This window comes from Delphinus delphis, chromosome 10 (assembly GCF_949987515.2).
Source record: "Delphinus delphis chromosome 10, mDelDel1.2, whole genome shotgun sequence".
NCBI lineage: Eukaryota > Metazoa > Chordata > Mammalia > Artiodactyla > Delphinidae > Delphinus > Delphinus delphis.
This window is the reverse complement of record NC_082692.2, coordinates 30,960,633-30,977,264: the sequence shown is the minus strand read 5'-3', so window position 1 is coordinate 30,977,264 and position 16,632 is coordinate 30,960,633. Positions and strand designations below refer to the sequence as shown.

The 16,632-nt window shown below is 34.9% G+C and overlaps 1 protein-coding gene across 2 annotated transcripts in view; it reads right to left on the bottom strand.

The window, feature by feature from the left end:
* The window catches only part of SUPT3H (SPT3 homolog, SAGA and STAGA complex component), a 420,389-nt gene that overhangs the window by 129,417 nt on the left and 274,340 nt on the right, over nt 1-16,632 (bottom strand). For both annotated transcript variants that reach the window (XM_060021727.1, XM_060021728.1), the window contains exons 4-6: nt 10,719-10,805; nt 7,395-7,485; nt 4,964-5,103 (exon numbers count right to left, since the gene is read on the bottom strand). In XM_060021727.1, the coding sequence (XP_059877710.1) occupies nt 4,964-5,103; nt 7,395-7,485; nt 10,719-10,805 (318 nt within the window). The remainder of the gene's footprint in view (nt 1-4,963; nt 5,104-7,394; nt 7,486-10,718; nt 10,806-16,632) is intronic.

Genomic DNA, 16,632 nt, shown 5'->3' with positions numbered 1-16,632 from the left:
TTAGTTAGTTCTATTTTTATAAGATCTGTAACTTACTTTTCATGTCATTAATTGAAAAATGTTTTCTCCAGATGTTTTATGGCAATGAATATACAGATCTCTACCATTACATAATCAGAAGGTGTGGATAAAAAGTAGTTTGATAGAGTTGGAAATCAGTTTCAGAGCTACACATTACACCAAACTTTGGGTTCTCCTAAAGTCACGTAATACTCCCTGTTCTGCAGTTTCTAGGCCAGAAAAACATATACTAAATTACATTAATTCTGCTCTGTGTAGCCAGAATTACCAAAGGTTTTGGGTGGTATTTCTATTAATATTCCCTGAAGAATGATTTCATAGAGTATTTTTAAATTATCTGAACAGAAGTTACTTTCAAAAGAATAAAAGACATACTGATGTGTTCTCTTGAATCTCTTTCAGAAACTAATCCTGACATATTACACTATTTCAGGTTTTAAAATGGAGCCTACTTCTCATTTTTCTGTTCTGTGCCCTCTTCAGCAAACCACACTGAAGTTAATTCTATGGACCTGTCTGAAGTTAATGATCAAAAATTTCTTGAAGATGTAATGTGCTTTACTTCAGGATAAACAAAATTTCAAATAAAATATCAAGTGAAATAGAATATACATGGCTCCATCACACAACCAATAACCCACCTAGAGGTTCAAAATTCAAGATCAAATAGAGTAATAATAATAAAAATGGCAACCATTTATTGGGCTTGTATTCCCCTCACCAGAGTACTTAGTTACCTTTTGATTTGCCAGTTACTACTAAAGGATTGTGAGGGCAGAAACCATATTTTGTTTTTTTACAGTCATAACCTCAGGACCTAGAAATAGTGACTGATTTACAAAAGAAGCTCTAATAAATGCTGAATGAATTAAAGAGTGAAAGGATGGATGGATGGTTTGCCTGAATCCAAAGAAAATGATTTCCACTCATTCTAACATGCTGTCTCTTCGGGAAAACTTCCCAGAGATCTGAGCAGAGAGTCAAGATTGTGATGCACCACTCTCAATTCTTACACATAACATAGAGGTACTTTACACTTAAGAACCCTCGTGGCTGCCTTTCCAGCATCTATTCCTTCTTGCGAAAGCTTCAGGGATCCACGCTTTTACAGAGGTTAACTGTACCCTCTTTGGAGATGGAGCATATGACTTAGGCTAAGCCAATCAGGGCATGTCATTCTATCAGCTGCCGTGGGTGGGATGGGTTTTGGAAGATACATACGTACACATGTACACATGTAGGCATATATACACATGTAGGCATAGTATATGCATGTGTGTAAATATATATGCATATTTATATACATCATGAATGTACATATGTATATAAACTATATCTCTCTAGTATATAAATTCTGCATTTCTTAATCCCATATATATGTACATTTTAAACTTTGTTTTGGGTTTCAGTTTTTTAACTCAATCTTTTCAATGTTTTTGGTATTTGTAAACATTTATCTTATTGGGATTAGCCTTTTTGTGATAAATCTTATCTAAGATATTATATTTCAACTCAGTCTTGAAGGCATTTTATTTTACTTTACTTTATAACTATAAAAACCATGACAGATAGAAAAGGGGAAGTGCTGAAACATTTCATAAACAGGAGAAGATGGAGAACTTCTATAGTCAGCCACCTCTCTCAACGAGGTTCCAGTCTACCTAGCTCCAAAAGCTATAACGCTAGGACTCAAAACCCCCAGGGATCATAAGCTTGTTACACTTGGAGCCTAACTGAATGGTATACCTGATTTCTGTGATCATTCAACCTTTACGAGAAACTTTGTATTTAAAAATCTATGACTAGTCACTTCAGGTTAAATTCAGATGACCACCTGGGATCTTACTCAACTTTCAATTAAACAATTTTTAGGCTGCCTTACATTTTATGTATTCCATTCTGCTTTTTCTCTAGATTCAAGGATTAGGCCTCTAACTTGAAAACACAAGATAAACAGTCACTGGGGATTTTCAGCCCCCTATGCTGTTTAAAGGCTGCTCTTTGGTGAACTCTAATCTTTGTTCTCCTGTTTATTTTACCAGTTTGAGGGTTAGTCAGAAGGTAGAGAGCTCACCCAATTTGTTAGGCGTTCCTTATTTACATCTTCTTCACAAAACCTAGCAGTTCAGTAGACCAGACATTTTACTTGATTAATGACAAACTTGAGCTTCTCCAAGTTCCTTCACAGGAGAGCAGTAGGGTTTTAGGCAAGCTCTTCTGTGAGTGACCACAGGTCCTCTGGTAAGAAAACACAAAGCTACCTGCAGGCTTTAGTGACCCTTCCTTGGCCTTTGGTTGACACAGTCACATTTAGTTGATTAGATCTCAAAAACTTAGAATGTGAGAAACAGGATCAACAGCAAACACACGTGGGTCACTCTGGGGTGGGTTTAGGGGGTCTGAGGGGTGGTTGGAGGGGAGTTGTGAGTATTTATATGTATTATGCTTATCATTCTCCTGCTTCTCTTTCCCAGTCCCTCAAATACACTGAAGCAATTCTGAACATTATTTAATCTTTACTTGATAATTTAGAAGGGTCTTCAGAGGTCATGGATCACAGATCTCTACTACACACACACCAAAGTGTTAAAAATTTGGTGCTGGAGAAAAACAAATGGGGTAAGCGTTAGTTAACTTAATATGATAATGGACTAGCAAGTAGAAATGGATATAAAAATTCAGACATTTTTTATATTTCAAATCACATAATACTTAATGAAGTAAATTATGAGTAAAACACAAAGCCAGGCACACACAGAAATCAGCTGAAAACAACGGGAAAGAACTCAGTTTTTCATATGCTTGCTCAATATTCTGAGAAAAATCTAGGGTCCCAAGCGAGCTTGTGTCTATAAATTTTTTTCTCTTCTAAATTACATTTAAATAAAAAAAAAGAAAAAAGGAAAAAAAACCAATAACAAGCTTTGTTGGTAGGTCTATACCATTTTCATACATTCTAGGGGAGAAGGTAGTAAACAAAGTTTCTACAACTGTAAGTGATGCTTAGAGGAAAATTAAATCACTGAGTGATGCCAGGACTGATTATTCTACTGCACTTTAAAAGCAAGGGATTGCAGTCTGTGAGTCCAAAGTGGTTTCATATGGACTGCCACAGTTGTGGTTTACGCTTGAAACTATAACCTGTCAAATTAGAAGCAGGCAAGGCCTATGCTCTTAACGGTTCCACTTTTTACTGTCTATAGTTATGTCTACAAGTTCAGCATTTTTTTATCCAGTTTAAACTCTGTTATTTGGATGAACAGAATCTCAAAACTACTCTTTGTTATCTTGGTTAGAGATTTTAGTTATGATACAAAGCTTAGAGAAACTGCCAATCTAATTTTTATTGTATAGGTGAAGCTGACTTTCTTGTAACTATTTTTATCAACTATTGATATTTTATTATCCTGGTTACCACTATGTAATATACAATATAACTACAGGGGAGAGAAATATAAACCACATAAGCTCCCAAGCTTTTTCTATCCTGCACTTCCAAATATTTTATTTACTTGAACTTGTACCTTACTGGCTCATCACTCTTCCAGGCCTACAGTAGCCTGCTATTATGAGCTCAGTGTTACAACATGCTCCATTTCTTCTCTTCTCCTTGACTGTGAAATGCCCTTCCGGGCAACAGGCGTGGTTGACAGAGATCTTCCTGTCAAAACTGAAAAGCTACTTGTTCAATTTTACTACTGTTTTCTGTAGAGTCCTTCCTTAATAAATTTTTCTTAATGCCCGTTTGTATACTATAAAAATGTTTAAAAAATAAAGCATAAACAATATTTGCTCTCTGTGTAATGCATCATAAGTGAAACCATGCCACGAAACAATCATATCCTGTTTAGGCCATAATGACATCAGAAATACATGTTTATCATCTGCTTTGGACAACTTAGCATGTTTTTGGCCCAGGGCGAACTAAAATCATTTGCAGTTGCCTCAAACCAAGATAACCACACATTTCTAAGGTAATTGATACCTAAGAAGAACATTGCCTTTAGATCACAGTTCATGATCTAAGCATACTAATTCTTTAAAGAAGGTGGTTAAATTTTATAAAGCATATATGTCTATTGGACTTCCTCCAAAATTTAACATGAAATAATTATATTTTTAGCATGCACAGAGACTATGATAAAGTCAGCACTTAGCACGATCTTTCGGAGCTCTGGAATTACCTCTCTTGACCAATTTAAAGAGAAGGGGAAAAATGGAGATTTGTTTCTTTACATGTAAAAGTATTATAAGAATAAGAATGATAAGAATAATGCCTTATATTTTAGAAGGCACTCAGATGAAATCAATCACTACTTTTATTTTTCCACAAGTATTTAAGGAAACCATTTTATGAATAGAAAGCTAGGGTAAATAGAAGGCATACAATTTTCATATTCATTGTTAAAACATACCCAGGGAATCCAAACACATGTCACTAACTGTGTTTTACAGTGATATAAAGCATGGAATTGCCCTGGATCCTACCTTATCTGGTGAGTCCAACCAGAGGCTGCAACTACAGCTGGAAAAATAGCTCTTCACACTATATGCCAACGCAAAAGCAGTAAGGATTACCTTTGTCCACAAAGATAACTGGATGGTTTGGTACAAAAACTAAGTAAATATTTAACTATAAACTAGCTTTTTTGGAATAAAATAGTTTCAGTAAAAGTAAGATCCAGAAGGAAGCTTAGGGAAACCTACTCATATTCAAAGGAGGAAACAAAGAAACAGAAAACTGAAGTTGTTTCCCAAAGTCAGCTATGAAGGCAGAGTTTAACATCCTTTCCAGGGTTACTCCACTACACAATGCTGCCTTCAGACATGAAGCCACTGATTTGGACATTTCAGACCACATTTAAAGAACATAAGAATAGAACCAAATAGTATATGCACTGCAGTTATTCTATTACCCTAAAAAGGGAAGCATGTACTATACCTCCATTCTTTCTTGTTTAACTTCATCAATTTCATCATCTTCAAACATTGCCAAGAGTTCTCCTGTTTGGTCAATGGAGTTGAGAAAGTCTTGAGCGATTTTTTGTCTTTTGTTCGCATTATTACTGCCACTCAATTTGTCTTCATGAAGATAAGGGAAGGAAAAAAGAAATGTTCTTAAATAGGTTTACATCTGCCTCAATCATATGTATTGAATACTGCATATAAAATTCAGAACTGGAATTCTCTCATAATAATCTTCGTAAGGAGAATCCTTGTATCCAAAACAAAAGCATAAGTCATGCAGAATTAAATCATCTATTTATGTCATGAATAAGATTGAGAGAATAAAACCAAATGATCAATTAGCACAATAAGTGTGAATGGATTAAAATTCCTTACAAAAAAAAAAAACAAAAGGAAAGGCTCTCAGATTTGGAAAAAGAATCCTGCTACAGCAAGCCTAATTAAGAAAGTAAATAAAAACAAAGACATAAATAAAAAACATCAGGATTGAGACATGAAATTAAAAGAAGAAAATACTAGGTACACTACTGTGGCAATATATTTGAAACCTATGGGATGAGATCTTACTCTTTTTCTCATAAGAGATAAAACTACCATACTTATTTAAAAGCAAAACATAACTCTGAGAAAGTTACTGCAAAAAGTCAGGAAGGAATGTAATGTTGCAAAAGGTAATTAATACAGTTTAATACACAAAAGTATCAGTGTGAATTAGTGAGGAAGAGCTACATTATTTTTTAATGTGACAAATTGTGTGTTCCTATACCAAATAAAGACAACCCAAACATCTTAGAGTGAAAAAAAGCCTGTCACTCCCTACTCCAATACAGCTTTGTTACCACCCACCTAAATTATGTTGCTACTATCAAATATATTATACATCTATATATTATAGACACAATATTACAATTATATATCTTGTTTTATACAATTGCTTTTAAATCTATTAAGAAAGGAAAATAAATAACACAATTCTATATTCTCTTATATTTACCTACATAATTACCTTTATAGATACTCTTTGTTGTGTGTGTGTGTGTGTGTGCGTGTGCGTGTGTGTGTGTGTGTGTGATGTGTGTAGGTGTGGATTCAAATTATTGTCTGGTACAACTTGCTTTCATCCAGAATAACTTCCTTTAGTATTTTTTATATGGGTCTGCTAGCAAAAAAATTCTCCAGTTTTTGTGTATCTGAGAATATCTTTATTTTGCCTTCATTTTTGAAACACAGTTTTGCTGAACATGTTTCTTGACATATTTGTTGTTGACAGTTTTTCTTTTCAGCATTTGGAATACGTCATCCCACTGCTATCTGACCTGCATTGTTAATGAGAAGTCGGCTGTTAATATTGTTGAGGTTCCACTTTATTTGATGAGGTGATTTTCTCTTGCCTTTCACGATTTTCTTTTTGTCTTTGTCTTTCAGCATTTCTACTAGAATGTGTCTGAGTATGGATTGCTATATGTTTATCCTACTTGGAGCTTGCTGAGCTGTTTGGATGTGATTAATAATTTTCACCAAAGTTGAGAAGTTTTCCATCGTTATTTCCTTGAATATTTTTTCTGCTCTTTTTTTTCTTCCCTTCTGTAGTCCCATTGCATACACTGGTTCACTTAATGGTGGCTCATATTTTTCTGAAACACTATTAATTTTTCTTCATTCTTTTTTCTATTTGTTCTTTAGACTATATAATCTTTAACAGGATACTACTAATCTTTAAAGGATACTACCATGCAGTGACTATATTCAATACAAAATAGATGAATTACTTCAAAAATACAACATATTTATTTTGATTAATAAGTATTATTTAATAATTATCTATTTTCAGCTTATCACTATTTGATTTCGCAACATAAATATTTTCTTTAAATATCCGAAAATGGGGAATTGAGTTGGAAAATCAGCTAAGGAAAATTTCCCATTCTGTGTCAGACGTTTTGTTAGATTTCAAACAGCACAGAAATAACACATTAAAATGAGGTGACTTTACATTATAAAACATATCAGATACTTTGTATAATAAATTAACAAAAAAACATACATGCCAATTTCAAAAATATAATAGTTCTGGCTCCCTCCATTCAGGACAGAAAAATTATGCTTGCTAAAATCAATTATGTTTTAAATCAACACAATTTTCTTAGTTTCATGACATTCTGGTGTAAAGCAGGTCATTTTATTAAAAAAAGAATTAAAATGCCAGATTACTCTGAAGTCACATAATTGGAAAATACAAGATTTAACTGCCAACTATATAAATATCTGCACAGTTTCTAAACTACATTATTTAACAGAAGTACATATATTCTACTCTGATGGGAATATCTACATTGACATTGTGTAAATGTGTCATCAGCATACATGTGTTGTTGTACTGGTTTTAGTTTAGTGCTTTAAGTTACCTTCCAGAAGATCATCCTCGTCGATGCCTTTGACGATCTTTGATTTGTAGTCTCGGAAAAACATGTATTTTAGCAGTCTTCTAAGTTTTTTCTATTAAAAATATGAAATAAGTAAATAAAAAACCTTACACATACATTCGCTTTATTGATTAAAGACTATTATGATAACTAAATTTAATAACGTGTACCCCAGGATCACTGTGGGGGGGATATAGCAATTCTCAGCATAGTACTGTGAATACAAAATTTAGTCATCAAATTAAACATAAAAGCTACAACACTAGCATTTTTTTATTTTATTTTATTTTTTTTTGCGGTACGTGGGCCTCTCACTGTTGTGGCCTCTCCCGTTGCGGAGCACAGGCTCCGGACGCGCAGGTTCAGTGGCCATGGCTCACGGGCCCAGCCGCTCTGCAGCATGTGGGATCTTCCCGGAGCGGGGCACGAACCCGTGTCCCCTGCATCGGCAGGTGGACTGTCAACCACTGCGCCACCAGGGAAGCCCCAACGCTAGCATTTTTAAAAGCACTTTTCATTTGCAAGTATCCAGATACTCCAGAATCACAATGATTTTTGTTTTTGGGGTTTTTTTGGTTAAATTCCTTCTGAAGATTGTGATAAACTTTCCACACTATGCTGCAAATACTGACTTTATGGAATTTTGTACACATTCAGACCCAAATTTTATTTTTTAAAATGATTTACAAACAGCTAGACAAGGTGTTTGTAACAACTGCTTTAAAAAGCCAAGCACTCTCCTTTTTATTGTTTTTTTATTCTCTGAGAATCTTTTCTTTTATTTAGAAGAGTTGGTTTATGTTTTATATTTCTGGAAAACATTCTGTAATCTGAGAAACATATTTTTATGAAACTCAAAGCTGATGAATGATAGTTGAGTCTTAATGATGGCTTTCTTTAGGTTTATTAGAAGACTGTAATACTGGTTAACTTTAAAAGTAACTGATAATACTTCGTCATCTGTTGTATGCTTACATTTAGAATGGATTATTACTGGTTCCTGGTCTTCATGTTTAAGATTCCTAATGACAGCTGAAATAAATTGTATTTTACAAAGCTCTTTTACATGCATTCTATTTGAAATTTTCAATAGCCCTGAGATACAGACAAATATAATCATCTCCTTTTTATATATAGGGAAACCGAGGTTAAAGATAGTCTCACAACTGGAGCTTATAGCAGGACCAGAAGTAGAACATGACCTCTGAACCCCAGTTTCCTTATTTACAAAGTAAGTAAAGTACTTACCTTAGAGGACTATTGTGAGGAATAAATGAGAAAATGAGTGAAGCTGCCTAGTGCAGTATGGAAAACACAATAGGCAGTCAATGACTTCTGCTTGAATATAAACCAGCATTATTAAGAGAAAAAACATATACCTGTATATAGGTGTTTGCCATCCTTTTTTTCTCTTTCCTCTGATTCCTGAAAATTCAGTACTTTAGATTTTATTTTGTCTTATATTACAGTCATGTAAACTACTTTAAATTCTGTTTGGAACACACCAGCATATAAATAAAATTATTATTTTGAGGAGAAAGATGAGAATACTGGCAACTATCATATTATAGCTAGGCTCTTGGTTGCTAAAAAGGTTCTGATTAACAGTCCTTCTAGACAGTAGAAGGGTTTTGACAATCAGTGTGTATTCCTGAAGTTTCCATAGGATTTAAAACTTTGACTTCCCCGAAAGGCAGGAAAAAGTGTCAATGTGGACTATTTTTTGTGCTGGCTTGTTTACCTCTGTCGATGGAAAAGAAAAATTGACTGGACATATTCTGTAAAGTACTGATGCGAACTCCACTGCCCTCCAGCTGCCTTCGTAAAGGATCTTGGCTCAAGGTCCCTGTTGCTGCCAACGGCACCTTCAGGCTCTTTGCTCACAGCACCACTGCTATATGGTGCCTACTTCCCCGTCTTCCTAATGAAGTCACTAAATCCTGAACATTCTTACTCTTCACCATCTCTCTGAATTCTTCCTTCCCATCCACTTTCAGAGCCATCATACTAATCACAGTTTGCCTTGATTACTGAGCCTGCCTCCTGGTTAGTTCCATTCTACATATAGCTGCATACAGCTGCATGAGTCTCACCCTAGGCAGAAACCTCCACTTCAACAAATCCTACAGCCTCTCCAATCTAATCACACAACCTTAAAATGCTGTGAGTCTCAAAATGCTTCTTCAACTAAATCATACAGATTTCCTAAACCAGATTATAGCTTCTTGATAGTGAATACATTTCTTTTCTCTTTATAGTCCTCATACCATATAAGAGTTAATGAACTAAACATTTATAAAATTTAATGGTAGACTGGTCGAGGTGCAATTTGTAGATCTCTGAATCCCACTGCAGAAGGAAGAGAAGTTTAGGCATCCAAGTTTAGTCAATCTTCAGTCAGTCAGAAGGAAAGCTTTCACAGATATAAAGTAACTGGGTATCACAGAAAGAATGTTAACCAGGATATCCAGAAGGTCAGATGGGATGCCTTCTGATAAAAACCAGAGCCACAAACATACAAAAATGGGTAAATGTAATTAAAATGCCAGGGGAAAACAATGGAGAAATGAAAGATGGAACATTAGGAACTAAGCACCGCGTGCTCACTTGGGTTAGAGTCTACCATAACATGCTGTGGTTATTCAGTTAGTTTTTCCACATGTAACTTTCAGATGAAAATTTTATTAAAAACATGCAAAATGTCACAAAATATTTTCAAACTAGCTACTCTTGGAAGATAGTTATGACAAAATTATACGTGTAAATACCAGCATAAATATTTTAATGCCAGAGTTCAAAGAGTAAGAAAGATAGATCTTTATTAAAAAACCTAGATATTATGGTGTATATTTATCTTATACAATATTCATCTTGATTGATTTGCTTTTTTCCTTTTAACCAGTGTCACAGAAAAAACTTTGTATTTCAAGTGAAAAAACTATTCTATGAAAGCCTGTATAAAATTAGAAGAAAAATAAATATGCCACTTAGTTATATCCCAGTTACCAAAACAAAGCACCTGGTCAATATCTAGTGAACATTATGTAGCAGTGAAAATGTCTAAATATATATTTAAGGATAAGTGAGAATTCGTTGTCAGCATACTTTTATATAAGTGCCCTTGTCCATGTAAAAATAAATTCTTTTGTAGTAAACCATTTTCTTATGCAAACTATGAGGACTCAAATATTAGTTCAACAGTTATGATTCCAATGTGAAAGCTATAAGACAAGGGTAGCTTCCTTACATAAGTGTAATTAATCACCAAGCTTGGCATTTCAATATGATGAAATTATTTTATATTACCTTATCTTTGCGTATCAAAAACAGAAGATCTTCAGCAGAGATTACCCTTGCTCCCCGGAGCTGAGAGACTTCAGCAGCTTGCTGCAACTAACAACAAAGGAAATTTTTCTCAATAATCTAAATTAAATATACTACAGTCACGATGTCTCAAGAGAGATAAACATTCTAAGAGTTAAAAACCTTTGGGAATAATCCAGCAATCACAGTACTGCTTTTGAAAGCAAAATGTCTTATGTTTTAAGGTATAAAAAAACTGCAATTAAATTAACTTATACGCCTACCTGTAACTGATACAATAAAGAGAAATCCTTGATTTCTTTCATGCAAAAGAAAAATCATATGCAGCTTCCAGAAATGCATTAATGCACCTGAAAATAATTTTATGAAATTTTATCCTCATATCCATGTGAGCAATGGTTTCACTCAGTATCACTAGTTGAATAAGTATATTATTAATCTGAGCTCCCATGCTGGTATGATTTGAAATAGGCCCATTCAGAACTTTAAAAGATCAACAAAAACAGTAGCTGTTTCTAATATCCAAAGGAAAAAAAATAGTTTTAGTTTTGGCAAGTCTTCAGTGGGCAAAGGATTCAGTCCATAAATCATAATACTGGACTGCATTAATTTCTTTCCACACTAATCACATACACACAAAAAGTTAACTGTATCTGGAATGCACAACACAAAACATACTGCATGAAAAGTTAGATTCCCCCTGAAATGTTCATCTGGGCACTTATATCTACAAAGTTGAGAGTTTTCTGGGATTCAGAAGTCCTAGAAACACAATCTTACTTGAAAATGACCTGGAAAATAAAAGAATGTGAAAAATGATAGTTCTATTTTTTGGCACAGGCAAAATCAGTTTCTTATTTTGATTAGTTAGAAGGAACATAAAATACATCCAGCTGAAAAAAATAAAGATGCTGGAGAAAACACTGCAAAAATGTGCCTGTAACTTCTTCCAAATTTGATCAAACCATGGTGATTGCACCAAACCAACTCTATCCAATATTATAAAAATATTTACATATAAAAGCTGTTCTTGAATGCATCTTTCTTTGAAAGGAATAAATCTAACACATATTCCTAAGAACTAATCTTTAAAAAATGACACACTGTTATCTTAGCAAGTATAAGAAATCAAATAGTGCATTTGTACTAAAGAAATTCTGAATGGTCAAGAGATTTTGCTAAGTAAGCTTCAAACCTTGTCTAAATACACAGACTACAAAATAGACTATAAACTCCCTATGTGTCAGCCTTACCACTGAATTTCCTGGATACTGGTGGTTGGTATATAAACATAATTCTACCTAAATATAGAAATTTAAATTTAACTGTGAACCATTTAAAAAGAAATCTTGGGGGAAAGGTTTTTCAAAAGATGATATATCTACCCAGAAAGAAACTAAGTTTTCAGTGGGAAAAATGTGAACATATTTTTCTAAAAACTCGAAGAATGTCAGGGAAATATGTGTACATGTGTTTTTTCAAACAAAAACATTTCTATGACAGAATAAAATACACATAATCAATGTGGAGAAGAATATGGGCTCAGTATCCATTTGTCTGGACACAGAGAACCAGGAGGCCGCACTGTCAAGTAACTTTTTATTTTCTTAAATGGAGGATGGTGATGATTTGAAAACTCTAAAATACTATACAGATACAAGTAATTTTACTCATGTTAAGAAAGGACCAGGATAAGTGTACCTCCCTAAATTGTCTTCCCAATAGATCAACTGTTTATCCACAACACATGTGAATAATCTGTATTTATAACACTCTCCAAAATGTCAGTGTATAAACACATTCAGTCGGAAAAAAAAGAAGAAAATGGAAAATAAACACATAGAAGAGTTAGCCATTTTAAAACACCTTTTCGAAACCAGTACACAACTATTGTAGAGATCTGGATCACAGTTAAGTTGTCATAATTAGCAGGAAAACTTTATCTTTAGCTTTCATCTACCTTATTTACTAATTTCCCTCACCCAACCTAGTGCCCTCACTAGCACTGGCACTGCTGGCACTCTCCAGGATGCCTTGGACTCCCACGTAGTGAGTCCTCAGGGCTGAAAGTTATCATTGTGTTACTGCACCGCAAGCCCATCTGGCCCCGACGTGTCCCACACTCCAAAATCATCTCCTCCACACTCTCACCTCCTCTTCTCTACAAAGTGAGGAGGGCGAGCTTCTTAACTAATTACAGTGATCACACTAAAGTGTGTATTGCCCACTGGCTAACTTCTAGAACTTTTGTCTACAATTACCAAAGAGACTAAAGAAACTTCTCTTTAACAACGTAAGCTTAAAAAGCAAGTTAGCAGCTTGGCAGTCCAATTCCACAGGAGGCTGAGCTCAGGACCAGTGCACTCAGCGTGAAAACAATACTAGAACCAGGAAACCAAAATCAAGAAATATTTCTAATACCTTCAGTGTTCAAAAAAAAAAAGTTGATTCTATCAATATATTGCAAGAAACCCCTCAATGTTTTTAATCCCTGAAAATAAACGGAAGTTGTACTTCATTATTCACTGCAGCAAGTCAAGTATTTCTGGCAGTAACTAAAATGACATGAAATGATAGTAGATTTTATAATTTTTTTATTACAGTGAAAGTAGTATACATTTAATTGCATTTATAAAGTATGCAAGAATTGACATAGCAGAGGAATCCTTTAAGACCAATTACTGGTTGAATGGGTATACAAATTTTCTTAACTATATGGATAAAGGTATGATGATAGTAACTTTATAGAGATTTATTTGTAACTTAGTAAAATATTTTGCTAAAAGCATTATTATACAACAGGAACACTTTTACAGCATTGATTTGTTTCTGATAAATATTATTTCTATTTTTCAAAGTAAATTAAAAATATTATACTTGTAACAACTGTTTCAAAGAAAAAAATTTCCCCTAGCATATTAACACTCATCATGTTTGCATTTTAAATATTTTATGATGCTTTATTTGCAGGTTGAGCATAAAAGGTACACTTTAAACTTTATATCTTTGAGCCCACAAATAAATCTCTTCTCAATTTCTCATTTCTATCAATGACACTAAAAATTGAACAAGTTTTTTTCTCTATTTTATTTTCACCAACTTCTGTTGATTTTGTTGGTTTAATTGGCTCAGGGTCTTGAATTTGCTACTTCCACAGTATTCATCTGGATGTAGGCCTCTGGGGCGTTTTGCTTACTGCTTTCTAAATTTCAATGTCTCCAAATGGTGATGTACCCTAGATTAAGTGTTAACATGATCTTCTTCAAATATAAATGGCCACAATTCTTGTCCAGGATCTATGATAATTCAGTGTACTGACTTCAGCGTGGTCTTTAAAGACTGACTCAAAGATTTTTTTCCGTATACCTTCATTCTCTTCATTATATGTCTTGTTTTTCTGTCATTATTCTACATTTAAGCTCCAATAATTTCAGTTCTATCTTAAGCCTTTGTGTACTTGTGACAGTTAATTTTATATGTCAACTTGACTGGGTTACAGGGTGCCCAGACATTTGGTCAAATGTTAATTCTGAGTGTGACTGTGAAGGTATTTCTGGATGAGATTAAGATTTGAATCCCTAGGCTGGGTAAAGCAGATTGCCACTCCCCACCGCCAGCCCCTGCTAATGTTAGCGGGCCTCAACCAATCAACTGAAGAGGTGAATGGAACAAAAAGGCTGAATAAGAGGGAAGCCCTTCTGCCTGACTGCCTTGAACTGGGACATAGACCTTTCCAGCCTTTTGACTTGGACTAAACCGTCTCTTAGTTTTCAGGTTTTTGGATTTGGGCTCGAACTACCTTCTGTCTCTCCTGAGTCTCTGGCTTGCCAACTACAGAACTCGGGATTCTCAGCATCCAAAGCCATGCGAGCCAGTTCCTTATAATAAATCTATCTATCTGTACACACACACACACACACACACATACACACACACACACACACACACACACACACACGTATCCTATGGGTCTTTATCTTCCTCAACCAGTTAGATACCTAATGCTCTTGCCTCCCAACTTCCGTCTGAATAATATCTCTAGGTCCAGGACCACCATTCCCCCAACAGGCAGTTTATAAATGTTTGGTAAATGTTGGCAATCCACTTCCCCTTGACTGTTTTCAGTTTTCCCATCTATAATATAAATAAATTGAGCTAGATGAAGTCAATAACCCCTGCAAATTGGCTGGGGCCCATGTAAATTCAGCAGAAAGAGTTCTCTAAAGTTCTAAAAGGTTTCAAAAGTACAGCAAAATCAATTCAATGATTTCCCAATCATTAGCATCCTGAAGGTGTTTCATTTTAACCACACCTCTATTGCACCTCTTTGTTTTGGATTCTGGCTAAATCTCTGGATCCTTCCTTTCTGAGAATAAATAGTAAATGAATACATAGTACATATAGGAATTGTTAAAAGCTATGTGATGAAGAGGCAAAATCTTAGGGTAGGTTATCACTTGGCCTAAGATTTATTTGTCTTTCTATCCATTTGTCTATCACACACTAGTTATCGGGCCAGATATGAGGTTAGGCTAGGAAAGAACAGCTCTGCTTGCAACCATATTTGTCAGCCACGGATAACCTCAAAGACCCTCTCTGAATCCTCCATGTTGTGACTGAAAGAATTAAGAGACAGGAAATCTGGACTCCAGTTCTGGCCACTAAGTAACTACATAACTTCAGATACTTCAAATAACTTCCCTAGATTTGTAGCCTTATGTATTCTTTTCCATTTGAAATGGATAAGCAATGATTTTAATGACTAGAAGGAGAGTTAATAAAAAGTCTTAGTAGTAATAATTTATTAAGTACCTAATTTATTCTTAGGCAGTACAGGAACTGTGCTATGTGCATTATAAACATTTAATTCTAATTTTAAAATTATTATCTAAGTTAAGGGCTTCCCTGGTGGCGCAGTGGTTAAGAATCCGCCTGCCAATGCAGGAGACACAGGTTCGATCCCTGGTCCAGGAAGATCCCACATGCCGTGCAGCAACTAAGCCCGTGCGCCACAACTACTGAGCCTGTGCCCTAGAGCCTTCGAGCCACAGCTACTGAAGCCCATGCGCCTAGAGCCCGTGCTCTGCAACAACAGAAGCCACCACAGTGAGAACCCGCGCACAGCAACGAAGACCCAGTGCAGCCATAAATAAATAAATAAATAAATAAATAAATTTATTAAAAAAAAAGAGGGCTTCCCTGGTGGTGCAGTGGTTGAGAGTCCGCCTGCTGATGCAGGGGACGCGGGCTTATGCCCCGGTCCGGGAAGATCCCACATGCCGCCGAGCGGCTGGGCCTGTGAGCCATGGCCGCTGAGCCTGCGCATCCGGAGCCTGTGCTCCGCCACAACCGTGAGAGGCCCGCGTACCGCAAAAAAAAAAAAAAAAAAAAAATTATTATCTAAGTTAAAATGTATATAACAATAAAAAGTCAAACAATACTCTAAGTTTTATAATGACAGACAGAAATACCTAGCCATACTTCTTTCCAATCTGTAATTCTACTTCCGAAGGAAAATACTTTCAACTTTTCTAGCTTGTTCTTCTGTTATTTACCTCCACATTTGAAATACGCTTACAAGGCTATTTTATTTTTCAGCTTTAAATACTATCGATTGACTTTTTACTACGGAAGATGAAGATTTAGTGTTCACAGATGTCTCATATTTACCATTTCCTTCCTCCCCTCTTGATATTATTTTAAAAATGTAATTTTTTGTTAAATTAGTATCTAGTGTTTACATTATTATGACTGCATAAACACTGTTACAGCTTGGCCACCATGATCAAATTTCTTTTTATAAATTAAAAAAAATTTTTTTGTAGTTCAGAATTTCCTTTTCTTTTTTGCTTTATTTATTGTGAATCTAACACTATTTCATCTACATTATTTAAAA